We start from the raw sequence: 24972 nt of genomic DNA on the forward strand, positions 1-24972 counted from the left end.
GTGAAGATTCCACCTGCATGGAAAATTAACTCCACACAGCCAAATTAACTCCACCTGCATAGGTGGAAAATTAACTCCACACAGCCAAATCCAGGACATTTTGTTAGTGTCCTTTATCATGAACACCACGTGTGAAGGATTTATTCTGTTGTTAAACTGACAAGCTGCTGACAACTGCACTCCTTTGCAGGAAACTCACAACCCTGCTTGTCTGTGATCCCAGTTACAGGTCCAGTTACAAACTGGAGGAGACTGGGACCATAATCTTTGAGGAACTGCAGATTTCTTCGCAAAAGGCAAGGAAGAAGAACAGTTTAAGGCTGTGTAGGATTGCTGTCAGAAGCAGCTGGACTATAAAGCTCAACAAATCAACACATGCACCGAATGAAGATTCACATTGCTTAAGGAGCAAAGGAAAGAACAAAATGAAATGAGAAAGGACACAGGGTCATTCCTTTAATGGGTGGAAGAAGCCTCTACCATGAAGGGCCAAGACCCCTATGCACTAGCACAGACCTCAGGATTACTCAGTAACACCACAAAATATTGATGAATAGAGGCCTCATAAGAAGAACAAGAAGCTGTAGAAGCCTAATCCTTTCCTAGTGAGATAAACAGCACCCAACTGGCTTGCAAGACCAACATCCCCCTTTTCTAATAAATTACTCCCTCTTCATTGCCTTGCCCAGTATCCACACTGGATAACTACTCTAATAGTGCTGAAGAAATGTTTTCAAAAAAGGTGTGAATGCTCCTAGGTAACCAAAAGTTGCAGTTTAACAAAAACTAACATAAAGCAAAAATTCTGGACAGGTGAAAATTCATGCACCATTTTGTTAACAATTCTACGCAGCATTTGTGAAATGCCTCTTGGTTTTCACCTGGCCACAGTGACATGCCCACACTGGTGTGACAGCAGGACTCAGGATTTAAGGAAAAATCCCTTCCACTTCATATGACCAACTTTTCTTCATACAGGTCTCAACACCCCAAGAAAGGCAGTACAAGTGGTAGCAATTTGTGCATTTAGATGTCAGCAGAATGGAACCTAGCACACTGTTGGGCACAGCAAAAGAGTCTTAGCCCCATCAGGAAAAACAGGAAAAGTGTGAGGGAATGCAAGACTTCTCACAATACTTAGCTCCCGCACAGTATACTATACAGAACTAAAAAATACACTTAATTCTTATATATTCCAGTATTATTGTATTATTCATCAAGACATATTGTGTGACTCAAAGTTGTCAATATCCTCATTTACAATGGCCACTCTCGGGAGAGTCTGGGACTTCTGACTCAGATTTTCCCAATTCTTTTTAATTTAAATTATAACCTTAATGTTATTAATGTTATGTTATGTTAGTATGATTATTTATATTTAATTTCCTTTTGAGTTTTTTCTTTAATAGTGATATAATTTGAACTGACACAGTAACATGCTTTTCATATACTTCACTTGAAATTGTGCCTGAGGGCAGTGAAATTCTCATCCATAAGCTGTGTGAAGAAAAAACTCTGGCACTCAGAAGCCAAACACCTGCTAGAGCTAGTGGCAGATCCAGATTTTTAAGAGAATTCCTGTTGCATAATGAAAACACAAAGAAGGGAAATGTGTGGGGTGATGGAATGGTATTAAAACCACGGCACTTAGGGGGAAAAAAAAGAATCCTAAGCCACTATACACTTCAGAGGTAAATGCTGAAGATTCTGGCATTAAAGCTGTTAATGGGTGCAATTAAAACCAGAGGCTTTTGTCATGTGAGAAAACCTGAACAGTGACCCTGTCACATATTGCAGGGCACTGCCATGCCTTCCACTGCTCATGACAGAGCTTTCTCCCTGCCCTCAGTCTCTGTACATCTGCTTCTGATTCAGGTGGCAGGAACAAGTTGGCAAGTGTTCAGCCCCCAGAAAAGGCTGCCCTAGCATTAGTGATTTTTCTTCATTGCATGCTGTTTATACAATGTTGTCATCAGCAACAATGTGGTGTTTATCATGAACTAAACAGGTAGATTAAATGGATGGAATGGCTCTGCTACTGTAAATGACTACAAATTCTCATAATAGAAATTGGCCTGGAAACAGGCAAACTCTCAGCCACCAGGAACTGGAATAATTTCTCAGCACAGCAAATACATCTTTTGCACAACTCTAAGATCAAATAGCCCAAAAATCAAGTAGGAGAAGCCAAAGGTCAAGCAGTTAAGTGACTTGGAAAGATCAGGGAGAGAGAAAGCTTCTGATAATCAATATCTGCCATCAAAAAGCTTCTGAATGACTGAACAGTTCCTGTGGGTGCCACAGGAGAGCTTGGCTAACACTGCTCCTCATCCACCCTCCTCAGCAGAGCACCAGGAGCACCTGCTACCATCTTATCAACATTTCTTTAAACAGGGGCTGCAGAGGGGGTGTATCCCAAAATTCTACTCACAAAGACAGACCACCCTGAATAGGAGTGCAAATATTCAAAGTGGTTTTCCTCCCTGTTGCCTCTAGCTGATGAGTCCTCTCTCACCTGGAAGAAACCAGACTGCAGAGAAATGCCCCAGCCAGATGTTCACTCCCAGGCTCACTTAGGATTTCCAACAGCTCAGCACACAAATGCTTTTAACATATGGTGAGGAAAATGTGATTTTTCCACTGCTAGTTTTCCACTACTTCTGATAATTTTAGAGATATTAACCCAGTTCTTTGTCTACTCTTCTTTCTCCATTGCAATGGGTCCCTTTGCAGGGTTTATGGACTGAGCAGCCTTGCACATTGAGTTGGTCAGGCACATTTTCACAATAAGGAAGCAGTTAAATGGTCATGGTTCTGCTGGAGGAATGTTGGTTTAAGGCTATTAATAAGGCACATGAGGTGAATGCCTTTCAGCCAAGCGCCCTCCACGTGTGCACACCTGTTTCAGCACGATTTTAAAAAGAAATTCCCCAAAGAAACTGTTCATAGCACGCAGTTTCTAAGTCTCAAGCACATTTCTGCAAATACTCTAAAGGTTTGAAGCTTTTTGTGCTTTACTGGTGTCAGGAATTCTGATACACCAACCATGAGGCAAAGCATGCTACTCCATAGTAAACCATTTTTCCTTAAGAAATTACTTTTGTCTTACCATTTGTCTGCCACTGACATTACTGACAGTGACTTCCAGCATCATCATTCCCTCCTGATGTGCTACTGCTGAAATGGCTTCCCAGACTGAGGCCCACTGCTCAAACACTGCAACTCACTTCTCCAAGCACTCTAATTTAGCTACATTTAAATCTCAACTATTCCTTCAGTCCAGTGATGCCAGTCTTGATATTTATGATCCATCCATTTTTCAGCTTCCTCTCACTTTTTGCAAGGGAGAAAGGGTGGTTGTTCAAGTATATTTCATCTTTCTCTCTTGCCAGTGAAAGCATCTCAAGCAGAGCAAGGTTTTAACTGTGTGTTGTACTGAGCCAGACACACTATGCAGCATTAGAAATTAAATGCTAACTAGAAAAAGGTTCAACAGCAGAACAAGAACCAAATAATGCAGCTGTGTAAGAGGACAAAGCATTAGTCTGAAGATTGTTCCCTCCCTGGTCACAACTCATTTACCAGCACTAACTGACAGCATTTCACGTGTATGCTCACTAATAAGCCACTACTTAGATTACTCTGCTTTAGCAGCAAACCCCGGAGCAATTAAAAGCTCACATGACAGGCACTGCAGGCATCTGTTCACTGACAACTGTTAAGACTAATGGTCATTAGTTTAATGACTCATTTTTATTCTTCTCTACAATGTGTACAGTAATGCTGGAGGACTGATACGGCAAAGGGGAAAGGGCTCTTACTGAGGTGAGAAAAGATAAACACAGGCCCTGCTGCTGGAAAGAATGAAATAAATCCTCTGAATGAAGCAGAATTGCTGAAATGTTAAAAGACACAGCTGAGCAAGTCAGACATAAAATGAAAATAGAAACTGCTAATTCAGAACAGGGTGCCTGCTCTAATCAGGATAGTTTCAACACTACAACTTTATCACCCCTCTTCCATGTCCAGCGAGGAAATTTTGCTAAGAAATTTTAAAATGATCCAGGTGATTACAGAAAGGCATAAAGGATAAAAAATGGACAGCACTTAGGAACATCTGTAATTCAAAGACAAGCCATCGTCTAGAGTTTTGGAATTTAAAAATGTATGATGCCCTATTAAATGCTCTGCATTTTCTTTAAATATTTTAAGCACCAAGTGTCTTCCTTGTGATTGATCTTATAATATAGTAATTTTAGTCTTCTAATGGCCAGTATTTCAAATGCAACAAGTAGCAAGTAGAAGTGAGTGAAAGAGTCATCACAGAAGGAGCGCAGAAAGATGGGCCCTGTGATTGTGTTCATCTTGTATTCTCATTCTAGCAGCTGGGTGAATTCCTGCTGTCAGTGTGCACTGCTCTGGGAACTTGGCCCCCACGTCCACAGCACAGATTTGCCAATACATACCACCTGCACTCGGAGGGAACGGAAGACCTTCCTGTGGAGGAATATCTTCCCATCCTGTGTGGGTGTACAGGAGCAGATGTGGATGCACAATGGATGGTTCCCAGGACAGATGAGCTGAGACAGGTCATAAGTCATGCACTGCTTTCCAATTATGATTGTCTTTCTACAGGAAATTTAACAGGATAATTTTACTCCGGAACATGGCTCTGGAGTTTGTGATGGCATAGCAGATGGACAGTAGGATAAATGGTCATTTCCTTCTCTTTACCAGCAGCTTAAAGTAGGTAACTGGAGGAAGTGATAATTTTTCAGCAGGTACCAAGGTACTGGCATTTCACTGAACCTACCAGCATCTGAACTTAGAGATCCACAGCTGGATACAAAGCACAGAGTGTAGTTAAGCTACTGAAAACCCTCCTGATTGAACAATAAAGGCTGTGGAGGGACTGACTCTTATTGCTGCTGCTGGTACAATCAAATCTCTCAACACATTTACCTTGCACACAAAATGAGCAATCAGCTCTAAATGCCATGGACATCCTTTAAAGGCCACTCATTTGGCCTCTCCTGCTCCAGCCAAGTGGAAAACCACTGTTTTCCTCAGAAGCAGGATGACTGCTAAGGAAAAGCTTTTCAAAAGCAGCTTTTATGCACTGAATTGTAAAAGAGTACATGTAATCTTGGGTTTTCCCCTTGACCTTGTCTTTTGAAAAACTGTCATGCCTCTTGTAGGACATGGGATAATCTGCTCAGTACTTTTAGAAGCAGCAAGGGCCAGGGGAAATGTGGAGTCCTCCATACATGCCTCATGTCTAACCAGTGGTACAAGATCACCTACTCTTGTATACCTAGCAGCTGCTCTTTTACCACTACCATTTGCACTTAAGGTTAGACAGAATTCTTGACAGAATAGTTTAATTTTAAAGATTTACAGAGGGGCACTATTCCTACAGAATATTTTTCAACTATTCCTGAGCACTTTTGGAAGGATCTGTGGCAATAACCTCCCCTGAATTTTCTTATCCACAGTCAGCTCTTAGTTTGCCAGTACAAGCTAATGTGAGCTCAGAGGCCAACCCTAACAGCTCAGTATCTGAAGCTTTAGCATGGTTCCAGATTCTCATATGTTTGTCTTTAGCATTCTAAGACTTTTCAAAATACAGACAGAATCCAAGAACAATGGACTGTGCAAAGGGAGGGAAATAAATTCCTCTGCCCTTTTATTTAATTGCAGAAGATTCCTTTGCCCTATACATCTATAACTTCTCAGACTAAAGACAACCACAACACCAGAAACTACTGAAGCTGGAACCTTCACAATCTGGTGAATTTACAGTAATGTGAAATACTGTGTTCTTCCTGATTCAGTTGATCTATTCTTATCCTGCATAATTATACATTTCTTCACATTCTTTTCTTCACTGCTTTGCAAAGTGAAAACAATAAGAGTCTCCCTGTTAAGCCATGCTGGAGTTATCTGTGGCAGTATTTCTATTTTCATTTGCACATTTTACAGTCCTGGTTTCCTCTGCACCCTACACAGAGTAAAATGCTATTGTAAGAAGTCTAAACAGCAACCATTTTAAATAACAAGAGCCAAATATAAATCTTAACCTGTGTATTTGTCTGCAAGATTGGCTGCACTTGGAATTATCAGTCCAGAACATCTCTATTTCAGAGCCCAGTTCTTTTGGCCTTTTTAAGTTCTTTTGGCCAAGATAGATGTTCTTTTGTCGTGATTATAGTGAAAAAAGCCAACTTGCTGGCCTGACTCAGGCTGTAATTATTCTGTGTCTTTATACAACCTTTTTATAGTTCCTGGTGGAAAGGCTGAAGGAAATCCTACACATTGCACAAGGTCTAAAATTTTTTGCCCTCTTGCAGAAAACCATTTAAAAATGACTGAATCAGACTTATCCCTTCCCTATGCATGATTTTTCATTCTTTGAATTGAGATAATGCATACAGTGATTCCCCACATTTTGTGCCGCTCCAGCTTTAACAACAAAGGTACTGACTAAATTGTTCTATGAAAAACTACAACCTTTTCTTTTTCTTAAAAAAAACCCCTGATTACCTTCTTATATAAAACCCTCAAAGAAGCAGCTACCCACTTTAAAAGTGAGACAATAATTAAATCTCCAGTTCAAAGGTTCTAGGACCAAAGATTTAATATGGTCTCTAAATCTCAAAGTAGTCCAAAACTTCATTTCTGCTATTTACAAACACAGAGTCATTCTAATAACCTAAAAATCATAAGAATCCAAACCAATACCTATTCTAAATCAGTGTGTTCTGTACTAATACTTCCTGGGAGGCTGGGGACCAAAGACATGTAGGAAAGGGAGGGTCTCCCTCACAGTTCTTTGCAAGGTAAAGAAGTTACATCTTAAAAAATCTAGTAATGTAATGGGAAACCTTATGCTTAAATCCTCAAGTCTACTGTGAGTGGACAAATACAAAATCAGGGCACCCCACTTAAATAAATAACCCACCTATTGCTACTAATTACATTTTTCTCTTCTCATGTAGATGAAAAACAGCCAATTTGTACTATTTTCAGAATAATATTCAAGGAACAGAGGAAGTTATGTACAGCACATTTTAAACAAAGTCAAAATACAGAAATCAAGTTCAACTTCAGTTGAGGAAAGTTTTAAAGAAATTAAAGTTAATAGAATAAACCCTCCTCTGTAAATCTCTTCTTATAATTTCCTTCAGTTAAAGATAACAACATATTGAATTTAAGTCCATACATAACATATCAAATGCTTTTTTTTACAGAGGATCTATTCATAGCAGCTTGTATTTGCAACATATGCAGCAAATTATATTATTAAACACTTAATCCCAATAAAGTTTAAATTTCTCTCCTAACAATAAAGCTTGTACAGTTCTTGCTCTACTTGAAATCAGATTCTACAAATAAACAATAAAAGTCACAGGTAGGTATCATGACAATTAATAATTGAACATTTGAGACATATTTGAAACACAGTTGGTTATGTGGAAATGTTCTGACAAAATATTAAGACTAATCATTGAATTTGTTGCAGTTGACAAATAAAAATTATAGAGTAAACACTACCAAGCTGTAGGAAAATATCAGCTAGGTGACAGCCTTGCAACTCAGCTTACATGGCTCTGAAAACCAGGAGCTCTCATGTGCCCTTCAGAGCAGGCAGGACTGAGCCCACTGAGAGCCCTGTGCAGCCCCAGAGCCTTGGGGAGCAGCTGAGTACCCCACCAGCCCTCAAAACCCAGAGGGCAAAATCCCTTCTGGCAGCCCCCAGAAACTGCACTGCTGGGGCAGCTCTCCAAAAGGAGCAACAGCATCTTAAAAGCTGAACAGAACAAATATCAGTGAGGAGAACTGGACAAATTTCAACACAAATACCCGCACAGAGTAATGAGTTGCTGAAAGTAAGATCCACTAGAATCAAGAATGTCCCCAGAAATCCAAATTTTATTCCTACTCAGGTGCTCCATACATTATTTCTGACCTATCTGGCCAGAAATTATGCAGCTCTGAACAGGATTTTTTTTTCCTAAGCTACATTATGAAAAGAGCCAATTCCAAGACAAAATCATGCAAGCAGATCTCTATTTTACAAAACCTATCATGGCACTGCAAGTCCCAGAGCAGGTATTCCTCCTAGCAAAGTGCATCACCCTTCAATATGAAGCACCATTCCTCATTTTTATCACTCCATATTCTTATTCAGCTGTGCAAAAAGCTCCGATTGCGTCCGATTTCTCAGCTAAAAATAATGCTGGGGTAAATAATTTTTTCATGAAGCAGAACTGTAATTTATATATAGGGAAGAGTCCATCAGGAGCCTGCAGCTTTCTAACACTTAATTCATACTAAAATTCAGCTAAAGACAATCTCAGTTTGCCTGAGACTTTTGTAGTGCAATCACATGTGATACACACACAGGTATTTCCATATAGCATGCACACAGGAACAAAATTCAAAATTTCAGCAGCAAATTGAGACATTACACACCTGAAGCAGAGAGTTGAATTTTATAGGGATGTTAAATGCTCCTCATGAAATAATGTGCTAACTTTTCTCTGCAGGCAAAGGAACAGACTTGGTGCTTTTGATTTCACCTAAAGGTGCAGATGTAATTTCTCAGAATACAGATAATACAGTCTAACTCTTCCAAACCCATCTATCCCAGACACTGAAAAAAGAGTTGGGTCCTTCACTACAAGAACAGGTTAATGGAACTGGACTGTCTCCTATCAGCTGGGGAATCCCATTACTGAAGTCAGTAAATTGCTTTGGTAACATGGAATAAATTCATGAAGGTGTTCAGCAGCCTGATTCTGGGAAGAGCTGGGGAAGAACTAGCAGGTGCAAGGATGTTGCACTTAAGAAAACTTCTTCTCAGGAGACTGGATAGAGTTGATGACATGGGAAACTTGGGTTGCCAACTTTCTGCATAGTACATAACTCTGGGAAAATTAATTGGATTATGAAGGTCAGAGAGAGACGCCAGCCCACCATTGAAAGATAATCTAATTGAATTTTGCCAATTTTATCTGAATGATTGCTCTCCAGATGAAGAGCTAGTGTCACTTTTTCATTGCTGCTAGTCTTTTTTCCTCACTTCCAGGCTCACTCCTTTCACAGACCCATCTGAAACTAAGAAATCCCATCAGTGGGAATTTCCCACAACCAAAGGGTTGGTTTTGTGCAGCCAACTAAGCTTTCTCCACACTTAGTGCAGCTTTTCTTGAGAGAAGATCACCCAAATTCAGAATCCTTACTCTCAGAGTAAGGCATTCTTGAACAGAATAAGACAATGTTGAGTGGTAACAGTGGAACCTAAAGGTTGGCTTTCATTATTCTGACCCAGACATGCACATTACTAGTTAATGTTTGCATTATTCATTCACATTTTGTGCCAGAGGAATCTTACTCCATGAGTTAAATCTTATTCATAGCTCACGTCTACATTCAAAATAAGACTGGGCTAATATGGAAGCAAAGACTTATAAAAATTGGAAACTCCCTTTGAAACACATGCTTTCCAGTAAGTGCAGCTAGCAAAATGCAAAACACTGTCAACATTCCTACACCATGATGTCAATTTTCATCTGCACAGACAAAATGCTGCTACATGTAGGAATCAGCTCTGTCTTCCTCACTGGTGGTGTACTCGTGTCTCCCTCCTTTCACTCTCAGAACTGCACCATGCACTGGAGACTGAAACCCCTTAAAAGGTTCAGAGACACCTCCTGAAGATGATTCTGGCAAAAAGCCACATTAATTTTTAAAAAATGAGTTTCCACATTCAGTTTCAGTTTTCCTGAAAAACAATGCACATGCTCTAAGGACCAGTTTTGATGTTTGCCTCCACAGCAGTTCAGAGGAACTCCTGCCAACAGGGAGGGACCATAACACCTGATAAAATGGTCTTCAGTGACACAAAATAAGAAAGTGACTTGTAAAAAAATGGGAATCACTTCAACTCTTGCAATGTTTATAAGCAACAGGAAAATTAGCTTTATTATTTCTGCTTCTTTTTTTTCCAAAGTGAGAAATACAGCCATTTTCCAAGAAAACAGCTGCAGACAACACTTTAAATGCCATCTGTCCTTAGCAGTGATATGATGAAGAGATGGACTGAGTGACACCACACAACAGAAAATATGACAGCCAAGTAGTCAGAACTACTAAAATTCAGCCTCAGCTTGCTTCCTATGGGCAGGTCTCCCTTCAGAAAAACTCCCACTGATGCTGTACTGTTGAAGTAGAAAGCCTCAATTTTACAAAATAAGGTCTCACTTGTGGCACAGCAACCTCATAAAGGATCTTTTCCAGAACTGAAATCTTGTAGAGCTTGGAGTACAAGAGCCCTCATATCATCACTGATTTAAAGTGAGCTTATGGCAGACAAGGAATGATGAGACACTCAGTACAGGGCAAGAGGATCAGGCCTTTTCCTCAGTATTCTCAAAGATTGGCCTTAACATTTGAAATAGTAAAAAGAAAGTTTATAATTCCTACACTTCCCCCATTTCTAAGTAGTGGCATCTATGTGACGCATTACAGATGGCTCACAGACGTCTAAATTCAGTAATAAAAATAAGCAATTATAAACAAATGCATCATTGATGTCTACTAAGGACATAATTCAAGCAAGTTCAAAAGATCAGAACAAAACCCACATGTTTTGTTATCCCAACCAAGGTCCTTCTCAAGATGGTTATCTGCAGGAATAAATTTTCCCCAAGAAAAGCTTAGTGTTCCAAGAATATCTCTGGTTCCCTTGGAGAAACCATGCAAGTTGGGGCTTTTTAAATTAAAATTAAATTATAATTTTTATTTAGGAGTTAAACAAAAATTTCCCTTTTATTGTCACACTGCATAAGGGAAAAGCTTTAAAAGGTTGGGTGTTAAGAACAGGTGATGCTAACAGGATATTGGAAAGGCCCATGAGACTTAGAAAATTAAGTAAAATATACTTGCCCACTGATCTAATTGCTTACTAATTTTCAAATCTATTCCCACCAGATAACTAATGGCATTTTAAGCCCAGCTCCTGGCATTAAAAATACATTTATAGTTCCCTCCTAGCAGAAGATACACAGCTGCATGGTAAAACCCCATTTGTTAAGACAGCATTCTGGAGGTTTTCCTTATAGTCTTAACCAACCTATTGTGTTCCAAATTTAACTGGAAGAAGGAGGAAAAGGAAACGGGAAAAGCATTTGGGTGTGCAGTCTCACACTGAGGGGAAGGCAAGTGCAGGGAAAATGTCTGGAATACTTGTGTTTTACAGAAGGACTGATCACATAATGGAAGTGGAACTTAAGCTAAGCCATCAGAAGCCGTTTCTCTATTTATCTTCCTCAAGAAAATACTAGTGTTTGCTTAAAAACAAGAAGCTATTCCAGCAATTAAGCCTGAATTTCCTCAAATACTTGAAAAATCATTCTAAAATTCTAACATTTGAAAATGTATCAGAAACATGCTAAAAATGTTTGCATTAAAAATTAATAACAATATAAAAAATGTTCCCAGTAGACAAAAAGAAGCTCAGAATATAGTCACCTATTTAGGTTTAGAGCAAGTTCTCATGTCCAGGACAATCTTCCAGATACTCCTGGAGTTTGGAGCATGTGTTTCTTTGTTAATATTTAAATGATGATTCATAAGTGACATAAATCTAGAACTGGTTCTAGTTCAATGATGTTCAAGTATTGCCCAGAGGAACACCAAAATGACCTAAGAACAGCTGAACTGATTCAGACCAAGAAACCATCCAGTCTAGCATCTTCCAACAACGCCCAAAAAAGCACATCCAGAGCAAGAATGCTGCAATACTTTCCTGGACTCACCTTCCCAGCCTGCTGGGGTTCATCTGTACATTACTGTGAAGTGGATCTTCCCAGCACTCACCCTGCCTCCCCTGACATCCATGTAACTTTCTACTCAAAGTATGGCAAGGAGTGCCAAATACCATTATCATGACATGGAAGAAACCCAGGCTTCATTGTTTTCAGTCTCCCACCTAGCAGTTTTATTTAAAGGCCCTCAGTTCTTACACTGAAAGAAAGAAGTGAGCAGCTGATTCCTGCCTAACCTTTCCACCCCACTCGCAAATGATTTGAGCTGTATACAGTGCACCAGCACAGGCAAACCAGGAATTCCTACAGTGAAAGGATGATTCTCTTTGTCTTACACCTCCCTTTCACATCATTTTGTAACATTTAATTAGCACTGTTAATTGCTGTTCTATGAAAAGACTTGCGAGAGAATCACCAGTCTAGAGGAAACACCTAATTTGTTAGTCACATAATACACCTTATATTCATATAAATAAAGTTATAAAATCAGGGGACAAAACCAGAGCCTGTTCAAGCAGTCTTATCAGTTAGTCGCTTTAAAATCCCCTACACAGCATACAGCACACACAGCCCATCTCTCCAGGAACAGATGTATTTTCTGTCCTGCTTTCAACAGAAGTGCTGATGAGATCAGCTGAAAGAATGCATAATATGCCACATGTACCTGGCAGTTCACAGCTAGGATATTGCCTAACAAGCAGACAATACTCAAGACACTACTGTGCTATTGGGTTTTTCAGCCAACATCCGTGTTACTCAACTAGGGAATGGTTTTAAAGTATTTGAAGACTCAAGAAAACAAAACAGCAAATGAGTATTGTGACCTTGAAAACATCTAATAAGAGAAGAGTCTCAGGAGAGGAAGACAAATTGCATATTAGCATATTTCTTTTGTTATACATCCACAGAGAGCACTGAACTTGTTCAGCCTTCTGCTTCCACACCACTGCCACACCACAAGAAGCTGCAGTAGTCAGAAAGAAAATAAAATGTCCATCTGAAGAAGCAAATCTGAATTTATCAGAACCAGTACCTGTCCCTTCACATTTCTCCATCCCAATAGATAGCCTAGAACAGCCACGTATATAAGCAGGGAAATTGCAACAAAAACGGGGGGTTTGGAGTTAATTTCTTGCTGAATCAGCCAGCTGGGAATAAAGCCAGTTCCTGCAATCTTCTCAGAGCTTCAGCAAGGTGCATGCCAGGAAACACTTACTGCCAGAGACTGAGGAAACACAATCCCTCACTCTTCACATTCTGCAGCAGTGCAGGTGTGTCCATGTCACCTCACTTCATTGGTTCTAAAAAAGGCAGGAGATCAGGCAACTAAAACTCTTATCTACACCTTGATTTACCATGCAGTGAGCCCCTATAGATCCTTTCACAAATATACACTGTAAATATTTCGCTTGCATGCACTAACAGGAGACTGTGTCCCATAAATTTAAAGCAGCTTCAATTTTTTGGCAAAGCACCTGATGACAGAAAAAAACACCATTACATAAACACAGAAATACATGCTTCTACATATAAACAAACATTCCACTTATTTCATGCTACAAATCAGTCTCATTAAGCAGTTGGGACCTCCCACCAGGACACCAATGACAACCATTAGCATACAGCAACAATCTAGTAACTGCAATCATAAATGCAGTTTGAATATTGCTTCACAATTTTGTTGAGCTAACTTGCATTCAGTGTGTTTCTAGCGCATCCAGAAGCATGACAAACTGAAAATTCCTGGAAACCACATTTCTCAAAACAGTCTGAAAATATTGTTCTCATTTTCCCTCCATAATGATGTTAAATCTAATAAATACAAAATTAGAAACAGAAATAACATTGTTGCTAAACACTTTATGTAATATGCTCTCTGGAAGGGATTTATTAGGCCAAGTTCTCAAAAACTGCCCTCTCTATAAACACATGACACTTGTACTTGCGCTTCTGAAATATTATCAAATATGCACTTGAGTACTAGAATTCACACACCAGAAGCCTATTATTTCAAAAGAATTTTTAGGGCAAAAATTTTGGTTTAATCAGCTAAATATGATGAAAAATACTTAGCCAGACTTTTTAGAAGTGCCTAAGGCACCCAATGTCTGGCTAGCATTAGGTTAATTGAAATTTACCTTGCTTTGAAAAATCCAGCCAAGCACTTACCAATGCAATTGAGTACTTAACTGTGTTTGTGTTTAACATCTCTAGTCTTACTGAAAGACATCAAAACAAAGACTTCACAAACTCTTCTGAAAACCCTGCTCTACCAGCATTACTTTAGATCTCTTGTATGGCTGTCATCAACCAAAAAGGAGTTCACAGAACTGTCCTTCCTCCTGCAAGTTGAAGTGAGGGAATTTTGAAAACTGACCCTTAAATACAAGGGCACTTGACAGTCTGTAGTCTTCAGCTAATATCAAGTTCTCCCCTTACAGGAAAGGAAGTTATGTGCATGACTTCAAAACCTAAAGGAGTTATTGTCTATCACTGACAATGAAGTGAGTGCATGGAGCACATCAGAATTGCAATGCTGTACAGTTCCTACATGGGTCTCAGTATTCTCTCTGGGGCCATAGCTGTATCCAATGTCCCTTCTGGAATGTTGTATTCACTATCAAACTGTACTTCAAAAACAAACCCATTCTTCCACCATGCACAAACTGTCCCTGTTTTGCAGAGATTTTGCATAATAAGAATGACACTGGAATTCTTCAAGTGTGATTCTGTTGGACTGTGCACAGCCACAGAATGATCATCAGTGTTGTTAACTGTATAAAACTGTACTGACACATGGATTTGACTAAAGTACAACATTTGCACAATATGATACAAGTTACACCTGAGATTTCTTGCATAGACTTACAATGCCAACAGCTATAGATGCATGATTATGAATCTCCTTCCACTATCACTGAATTCACTTTACTACTTGACTGCAAGCCATATTCAAGCTCCTGGGGATTCAGGAAATCATGGAGAAATGTTTAAAGAAAATCTTTAAGCACAAAAACTGAACATAAGGACAAATATGTGAACCTACAGGTTATAGAAGTAACATCAAATAAAAAGGATTCAGATTTTTAAATGTATGCTCTTGCAAAGCAAAATGCATTATATTGGATGGTTAAATCTGGAATTCTGGATGCAGAGTAAGAGCTTTAATATCAGTACAATCAATCATGTACATTTTCTGTGATGCAAAGGCAGGAATGGAATTTGGTGCACTGTGCAAAACTGCCACCTCAGTGCTGTTTATGCCCCAATTTGGTAAGGAATATGAGGGACGCAGGTGCCCCAAGCAGACCTGAATGAGGAGTTATCAGTGACCAAGCATTCAAGCATCTTCTAAACCAAAGATCATCCTAGAGCATAATTTCTTGACTCTTTGAAGAGAAATTAGAAGCCACTGGCAGTTGTTAGAAATTATTCCTGTCCTTGAGGCTTCTCTAAGTATACCAGACTCCTGGATATCTGGTTTTGGAAACAAAAACATGCAGCTCTACACACAAATGATCTGAGAATTTCTGTCCAACTTTCAGTGTAACTTCACAATAAATTATCACCATAATGAATAACTTAGACAGTAAAGGGGTGCCTTCATTGATGACTCTTGGTCCTCTCCCACAGCTGACTTTAATTTTATATGACACATTTTAAAAAGTAAGTATTCATACATAGTTTGTGCCTCAAGTCACAAGAAACATCAACTTTTCAGGCAATTTCACTATTGGATTGTAAACTAGGGGTAACAGCAGTTCAGATCCTATGAGCACTGGCTGAGCAATCAATATCAATCATGAATTTAAAGCATGTTCAAAAACTTAAGTTTTCTGGTAATGCAGTCACTGAGTTGCAACCTTGTCAATAGCAATGAATATTTTAAGTCAGAATACTTGCACAGAGTCTCAGATATGTTATTGGTCTTTAGAAGCAGCAAATCAATCTTCACACTAAGAATAAAACCACAGGCCTTTTGGGGCTGATGGCAAAACTCCAGATGGGTGCAGAATTGCCACCTGCCTACAGAAACTGAAAACTGCTTCAGGTTTAACTCAGGACTTGCCAATCTCTCCTGATATTTCTGATTAGGTTTACTGGAGACTAAAGAATGTTGTATGGCATGTAGCTCATAATCTATTTTCTGGACATCAGTGTGCAATACATTCAGTGACTGTAAAACAATAATCCAAAGGTTTTCCATGAAGATGGTCTCCAAGTCCACTATGTCATATAATGGACATCAGATTTTTGGCCTTGCAAAGCTCAGCCTTAAAGACATTTACTATGTTGGTAGGTTTTGGCAGATTGGTTGTGGCAGAATCATTTTGAAGACAATAATGTTTTCAGTATGTATATCCTTCATTTCCAAAATATCACAGATAGTTAGAAAAGACCATAATGCAGGCAGGGATTGCAGGAACATAAATCATGGAAGCAACCAACAGTTTATTGAATGAATTTATGACCTATGAAACTTTCCCTTCCACAGAAACCAAGACTTAATGCTTCTTAAATACCCAGACATGGTGTCTTTGCTGTTACTCCCTCTGCACATATTACCAACCCCATGGTCTTTGGAGGCAAAATGCATTGACTTGTAGAGGGCTTAATTTAGACCATAGGAACCTAAGAAAATTTCAGCTTATTCCTGATTTGAAAACAACATACCAGAGAATAAATCTAAAATGAATCCATGTGTAAAATTCTTGATATATATTTGCCCATACAAATCTGATAGCCATCGTTTCTTCCTGCCAGTAATCCATTAGTGGGACTATAAAGATATACAGTCCCACATACATTTCATAACAAATATAACAGCATCTAGTTGAATGGTGTAATAAAATATCATCACAAGGTTAAGAAAGACTTGGTTACCAGGCTGAACATCCTGCCTTTTCAATTACCAGTGTGAAGCAATGTGTACTCAAGAGATCACTTCAAAACAGCAGAACTGGGCTTGGACTTCTCCTGTGTTAGCCTAACCTTCTCCTAAAATCTGTAGAATTAATAGCTCTCCTGCTACAATGTGAGGAAAATGAGGTGACTTTTAAACAATATTTAGTAATAAATTCAATGCTAGGGATGTTAACATTCCCAAATACACATAATCAGTAGAACAGAGTAACTTCTTTGCATAGAGCCATCATTTAAATCTTTAGAAACAATGAGTTACTCCATGTTGCTGCTGTCATCTGACAGACAAGTATCTTGTTTGTTTTCAAGAAAAACATCCATACGTAATCTGCTTGTATTTCCATTGGCTTCAGACTAATGCAGTTCCATTAATTTCATTTATATTGGCACATACAAGAAAAGGTCAGCTCTGGACTTGGAAAAGAACATGGCCAAGCCTTACCCACAAGGGATCTCTTCCTGGGTGATTTATGTCACTGCTCCTGGTCACAGAGCAGATTTAACAATCAGCCAGCTCAACAATGCTCAGGGGTAAACTATTCCCTGGGTTATCCCAGGAAACCAAATTTACCTACTAATATAACAACTAATTTGCCATGGACAAAATAGTTTTGTCAAATTTGCACATCTGCAAGAGCAGAGATAATTGTGGAGCCCAGCTAAACACCTCACTGCTTATTACCATGCTGTGGAGAATCAGAAAGGACTCCTATAAGCAAGGTTAAGTTCCATTGCTTCTCAGGAGCAGCTACCTCTTTTTCACAACTTCTCATGTTAAAGTTTTCCACCACATTTCCACCACATTCTTTTAAAATGGTCATTTTTTTAAATTCTGTACCTGCCTCAAGCAGGATGAAATTAATCAATTGCACATAAGTGATATGACATAGACTTGTGACCTTGCCCAGCATCCAATTGTTTCTAATTGATTAGCTCTAGACATAAGCACTTTAATAGCCAAAAACAACAGAAGTGGAAGTTATGGTACAATATTAGGGTAAAATGACTGTGTGTGGTCCATTTAGTATGGCCCCAAACAACCAATTAAGGAATTAATGGTTATTGGATACCAAAAACGTTATGTTAAATAATATAAAATATCTTTTATGTGCCTAAAATTGTGATAAAACACCTAAAACTTAGGAGCAAAAAGGCCTCCTACAAGATTGGGGTTAAGTGCTAATAACTCAAATATGCCAAACAGATTACAGTATTTTAAAGGACAATCAAGACCATAAAATTTGACCTGGATTGAAGTGTTCATAAAGCTACTCACAATAGCCAATTGATTACTACAACATGTTTGGTTTGTTTTTATTATAAAGAGACAAGTGAAGCTATGCCAAACCATTTGTGGAGAAGAGGAAACTATGCCACTACTGGTTCCAGCTCTGAAAGAAGAAAAATATGAAAGAAAAAATACAAGAGAAATACTTTAAAAGCAAAAAATGGTCCCTTCATAACCAAAAGGCACAAAACCAAAATTAACACGTCCCTTCTCTGAGCTTCTATTCTTATCTTGAACAGAACTATTAACAGAACTCCATGAACTATTTCCTGAGTGTTTTATAGGGCTGGTTATTACAGCATCACTCAACTGCTTGCACACAAAAATACAAGCTGAACAGGCACAGCCAATCTGTAACATTTTTGTCCTTGCATAAGAAACATGCAGGCAGAAAGCAGATCCCACTGCGGCCCTATCTGCTCAGACTTGTGAATACACTGCGTTTCACTGCACAATTAATACAGATGTCAATTTTTACTTTAATGGCAAATTCTTTACTCAAGTAACCAGTGCACTGGTCAGTTGCAACCATACTGACAGAGAGAAGGGGTTCTTCACCTGCCAAGTCACTCACAGCACTCAGCAGTGCTACTGAGGATGCAGGGGAGCCCCATTCCCACTACCTTGAAACTCAACATCCACCAAAAACTGATCACAGCTTACTCTAGCACAGTCTCCTCACTTTCTTCATACTCCTTTTGCCTGCTGTATTGTCCTTCAATTCAAAATTCTTTAGGATGTATGTTTATATCCTGCCCAGCACATCAGGCTCTGCTTCTCAGCATTGCAATAGCACAAACAGTACACAACAACGCTGATCTTATTTAAAGAATTCACTTTTTTGTTGAAAACTACAACAATACTTCAAAAAGAGGTTCCTATTTATTATTTTTTTTTAATTCTCAGTTTATTTAGTAATCTTTTTCTAAGGATTTATTGAATTTGTGTGTACTTAAAACTGAAGAATCCTTGAAACGTTGTGCTGTGGGAACTATCAGTATAGAGAATGACATACTGTAACACATCTCTGCAGCACACAGCACACCATATTTCTTGAAATACTCACCTCTTGGAACTGATTAGGCTCACATGTCAGGCAAGAGATCAGATGGCGGCTATGTTTTTCCTCCATGGTTCCTGTACTCATTCAACACTTGCAGCAAAGACCTTTTTGGGCCACCTTCCCTGCCTTCCCACCTCTAAATGCTTTAGATGTTTCTACCAAGGTATTTCTATAACCCTTGTCACTTAGAGCACCTTAACATTTGTCAGGTGCTTAAACTCCTAGGGGCAAAGAACAGCTGTGCTGCCCAGAAAGACCCATGGCATTACACATCTGGCAAGATCTCCCTTTGGTCACCCTTTGGTAAAGTCAGCTACAGTGTATTAAGCAGGAGAGAGAATATTCATTTCCCACATGAATGTCTTTGAAAGTTTGGTGAAAGGAAAATGTTCTCATTGGGAGACTTTTAATTACACAGCAGCTCCATCAGCAGTTTTCTGGTTTAAAACAGTAATGCAAAGTGTGCAGCAAGATCACCTGATACAGGATGATACAGAAATGACAACAGCAACAAGTTTATTACCTACCTGTAGGTGAGCATAGAGAGCAAAAGCAAGCCAAGTGATCTCCCAGGACAGCCCGGCGGCTTTAGGGCTGGCCATCCTCATGCCTTGGGGCTCTGCGGAGAGAAATTGTTTCAAGTTACAAACAAAATGAAGTGGGCTCCGCCAGGATTTCAATGACTAAAGCAAACTGGGCCGGCCGCTGGAAGCGGCGCAATGCAAACAGCGCAGCGCATGCCATGAGCACAGCCTGCAGGGTGAGCAGCTCCGTCAGGGCACGGCAAGGGACCGCAGCGAGGGGCCGGGGGAGCTGGCAACAGCGGACAGGCTCGGGTATCTCCTGAATGTAGGAGAATTTATCAAATTGGGACTCCCTCCCACCTTGATCTCTCGAATGTAAAATCCAAGGAGCACAGAACTCCTGATGTACTTTCCAGCACTTTCACCATTCAAAGATGAAAGCCCGGCCCTGTGATTTCAGCAGTCATTTGCACTGCCTAAGAAAGCTCAGAGACTAAACAATTAGGGCTTAATAATAGTTCAGAAAAAATCCATCAATTTAGTGATCATCACAATTACAAGGTCAGCACGGGCTTGACAATTTAAAATTGCCAAAACCACCATCATGTAATAATATTAATAATTCTGTTAATTTCTTATGCCAATGCACCCTATTGCCTCAGGCTATACACTACCAAAGTGATCTCAAAGCAGTGAAAGTTCTATGCACCCCCAATACACACACACAGCCCTCCTTCCCCTCAGCCACCACCCCACAAGTTTGCCAAGTCACACAGTGAATACAAACTTCTCCTTCAAATAAAGTACTCCTTTCTAAAAAAGCAGGCATCCCAAAGGAAAACCATCTACAAAAACAGCTCTTGCACCTGTTCAAGCGAACATAATTAAGATTCCTTACAGAAAGAAGCGTTTTATTCCCTCCCTCCAAAAACATTAGAAAGTCCCCCTTCCTCCCAAAATCATTAGCATTTCTGGATGCTTTTGTAGTTCAAAAGCATCAACTATGACAATAAAAGAAGACTTATTATTTTTCCTCTCTGTCGAGAGCCCCAAGCGGCCGAGCACGCCAGGCTCCGGTGTTATTTCCCAGGTGCCGGTGCTGCGCTCCCGGAGCTCCGCCGCGCCCTCACGGGGATCCTCCCGAGCGACCCTCGCCCCGCACCGCGGCCGCCTCCCTCCCCTTGCCGAGGGACCCGGCTCGGGCAGAGGCTCGGGGCTGGCCTGTCCTGTCCCGGGCTCACCCACCTGGAGCGGCGCGCCGGGGAGCGGGCCGGGCACGGGAGAGCCTCGGCTGTCACGGCACCGGGGATGCAGCATCCTGCCCCGCCAGCGGCGGCCCCTCCCTCACGCCAGGCCCCAGCCCACCGCCGCGCCCCGGCCAAGGTCCTACAGGCTGCTGGCAGCGGGCCGCCCCCGCCGCAGCCCGGCCCCGGCCGGAGGCGCCTCCACCTGCGGCGCGGGGCCCGGCCCGGCCCGGCTCCCGCTCCGCCGCTCGCCCGGCACCCCCCGCGCAGCCGCTGCCTCCCCGGCCAGCCCGAGCGGGCGGGCGGCCAAGCGAGCCCCGTCCCCCCCGCTCCCCCCCGAGGCGCTGGCGACGCTCCGATGGCGGGGGCCGAGACCCCGGCAGCCCGGGACCGAGCGGTTCGTCTTCCCCCGAGGGGCTAAAGCTACCGTGAAGTCAGCCCCCGAATCTGATGCAAAGCAGCTTCCAAAACCGCAACCATCCTGTGTCTCATCTGCGAGTAACTCTCGCTATACAGCTACAAATCTGCTCGCACACCGAGTAGGTCTTTAATCATGCTGCCCTCTACAATAATTTTAGGTTTCCTACTGTAAATCTGGCGAATATGTCTCTTACGACAGCTTTGCTCTCGTTCTCCCTCTGAGCTTCGAGCTTCTAAACAGGAACGCCAAAATCCTCTACCTTTGCGCTACAGCTTCCACTGATGTTCCAAGCTTTCGCCGAGTCCGCTAAAAGCAGCACGTAGAGAAAGGGCTCTGATCCCTGCCACTGAAGTTAAAAATATGCTCCAGCGAACTAAACATAACCGATGAAGAGTTTGTTCAAATATGTTGCACTGGAAACTTTTCCAATCTGTTTAGGTTTCTCACCAGCACGGGAAGGCGCCTCCTCTATCGTTAGGAACAGAGTGCCCTCTGCTGAAACCTGCCCGCAGAGCCGCACGCCCGGCCCGGAGCAGCGCCAAGGATCGCGGGGACCCCGCCGGGACCCCAGCGCTGCCCGGGCTGCCTCCTCCGAGCCACTGGAACCCACAGGCTGCGCTGGTTCAGGTCTCCCTCAGCCCGGACACCTGAGGCGAGCTGTTCTTCCCAGTCCGTACATGATGACAATAGGCTGTGTAACAGGCAACAGTGCCGCTAAGGACCCGATCTCTTATTTTTCTAATACCGCTCAGCTGAAAGTGTATCAGCTTCCCGGAAAGCCTGGCTTTCCATCCATTGCAGTTGCCACACTTACTTAAACAGTCCTTTCACTATGACATGAGTTATAACCCTGAAATTATCTTCAAAATTTTATACCCGTGAAGGTAGCATATACTTCAGACTTGATCACAGCCGATTTTAAAGGCAGAATTTAGCCATTAGATAATCTAATGTAGAAAGTACATTTTCCTTTGTCAAAACCGTGGAGATAAAGCTGACCCTCAAGACTTGCCATTTTCTTAGGAATGTACCCAGCTGGCACCATCCTTACTTAGGATATCTATTCTCTTATAATTAATACATAGAAGTGTTATAAACATTTCTTCATCTGCAATAAATTTAAGTGTAGAAAAATTGTGTAGTACAAAGCAGCCTAGATTGGCTCACATCAGATTCAGCAACTCAAGCCAGGTTGCTGTTTACACACATGCCTACTTCCTCATGTGACCCTGGTCCCAGGTTAGAGATTCTAGGCCTGAATTTTTACAGCAGATAAGAAAACAGAGGTAAGCACCCACAAGCATTCCCCGAGCGAGATTTCAGAAAGCAGCATTACAGTAAACACCACAAGTACCTTGTGGTACCTACCTTGGAAAGTAAAGATCAGGAAGGTCTTACCCCAGCTGCTGAAATTGTTTAAGTGTTGTTAATTCCATTCTCCCCCACAATCCATAGGTCTGGTTACATTACATTGAAATAATCCTTTTTGCAAAGAAGATAAGCACCCAGAAAATAACAGTATTTGGAGCATAAAAATAGCCTTAGCCTACTACTAGAAACTACACAGGGGTTTGGAAAGCACTTTCCTATGTGAAAACAGGACATTTTCCTGTGTGAATCTCATTCTCATTGAATGCTGATTTGTGTTCTCATTTATCCAATTTCTTCACTCAGCCTCACTACACACTCCTGCCACTTTACTCTTTTCTCTCTAAACTTCCACTGAATCTGGAAGCTTTGAAATCTTGACTCCTGTTGGAGGTCTTCATAACCTCTTCTGCTGAGCCAAGCAAAAACTGATTGAAACTCAGGTGTCCAGGCAAGATGTGACTGAAAACAAGCACTTCAAAATTCACAGCACCTGCAGCTCCATAGCAGACTCATTAACACACACCCTAAAGTTAAAAGGGCCACAAATTAAAGGTTCTTATCGCCTAGTTTTCCTACCTGGAGAAGTTTGTTAGCAATTCTGTAAAAACTAATTAACCACTTGAGTTTAAAATAAAACATTCTCTAAGAAAATGCTTGACTTCCCTTTTGCTTACCCTGTCTTGCACAGATTTCAAACTCTTCAACACAGAACTTCTGCTCTTTGCCTATTACAGTGTCAAGTGCTTTTGGTATTATCTTCCTAGCACTTCTCACCACACAGTCTTAATTCCCACTCATGCCACATTAGCCCAGCAGAGCCAGTATGAGATTTTTGAGTAACAAACTATAGCAATGCTTTTAATACTCAGTTCAGATGTATTTGTCTATTGCTTTCAGCATTTTTTTGTATTCCACATGTGCATTGTTTTGGCTGGTGTCTAAAATATATATAACTTAAATTACATGGAAAATGACAACTCTAAAGCTTCTAATGTTCAAAAAATTGTGAAATATGGATGTTTGCACTTATTATTCCATTGAACACATAATAGCAATGTCCTCCATCTGTACAGCTGTCATGGACTCTAATGAGGACAGTGGTTAGAAATATGATGGTGTTATTCTTCATTTTACACAGACTTAAGACCATGTGTCTTCACTATCAAACATAACCATGAAATAGTTGTAATTTCTTGATTTATGGTCAATTGCAACAGAAAATTTCAACTTACTCTTAACAGTTTAGGGAGAAGTGGCAGAGAAAAAAGATTCTGCAAGATATAGCTGCCAAAGGGCCAAACTGGAAAAAAAAAATCTCTGATCTGACAAACAGAAAACCTCTGTTAAATAACATGATAACCACCAAATTTCACTCTTTGAACATTAATAGAAAATAGTCATATTTAAAAGAGAAACTCAACACTTCTCTATTTATCTTTGTCCTGAAATGCAGGCAGACATACCTCTTCAACAGATTCCACTTATATATAATTATTTCCCCAAACCAAGTTCAGCTACACAAATCTGATGCTCATGGAGACCATTCTTTCATCACAACAAAAGTCTTTACTACTCAAGGGAAAATATGTTTGGCTAAACTACAAATTTAAAATCCACTGAAACAGTGCAGAACAACATTTGGCTCATAAATCAGCATTCTGAATAACATATAGCAAAATTGGAAATATCCTGCAGAGGCCCCATGCAAAAACTGCATTTTGGTTCCACATCTCAAAGTTATCAGTAACAGAGCTGCACCTGATTGAATAATAAAAGCAAAATGTTAAATTTCCTGTAGCTAGAGTAATGAGAACCCTGACACAGTCTAATCAGTTTTTTGGCCCTGCATTGTATGTGCACAGGGTTCTTGTTTGCTCTGAAATAACAAGCCCTCCAGGGCAGAGAACAGTCACACACTGTCACCCTTCACAAGTATGTTATACCCTACCAAGAGTAAAGCCTCTACTAGTAAAAAGGTACAAAGTTCAGCCACAGCACCTTGTCTTTAATTTCTTGGTGTTATGGAACCCATTGCCTTCCATGTAGTTCCTTGTCCTGGGCTTTGGAAACAGCTCCATCACAACAGTAAGTAGAAAAATAAATAATTTTGAGGCTGTCAGAAAGGAAAAACTTCTTATGTATAGATCTAAACATAGAAGAAAACTACTGTCTTCTTCTCAGTTTGTGTTCAAATTACTCTAGAATTGCCTAAACAACATATTCAAATGGTTACTACTTCAAGTATTTGAATAAATATTTGTCCTTTCTTGTCTTTCAAATTCCTTTTTGTGCTTAAGCAAAACAATT

General features: G+C 40.5%; 1 protein-coding gene across 1 annotated transcript in view; it reads right to left on the reverse strand.

Annotated features, from left to right (window-relative positions):
• Nucleotides 1–19716, reverse strand: part of ADAMTSL3 (ADAMTS like 3) — a 165463-nt gene extending 145747 nt beyond the window's left edge. The window contains exon 1 of the mRNA XM_054272627.1: nt 19633–19716. Within this exon, the coding sequence (XP_054128602.1) occupies nt 19633–19713 (81 nt within the window). The 5' untranslated portion in view covers nt 19714–19716. The remainder of the gene's footprint in view (nt 1–19632) is intronic.
• Nucleotides 19717–24972: the final 5256 nt, after the last annotated feature.

This window comes from Melozone crissalis, unplaced genomic scaffold (genome assembly GCF_028551555.1).
Source record: "Melozone crissalis strain CALT ecotype California unplaced genomic scaffold, PUWL_Pcris_2 ptg000014l_1, whole genome shotgun sequence".
In the NCBI taxonomy this organism is placed as follows: Eukaryota; Metazoa; Chordata; class Aves; order Passeriformes; family Passerellidae; genus Melozone; species Melozone crissalis.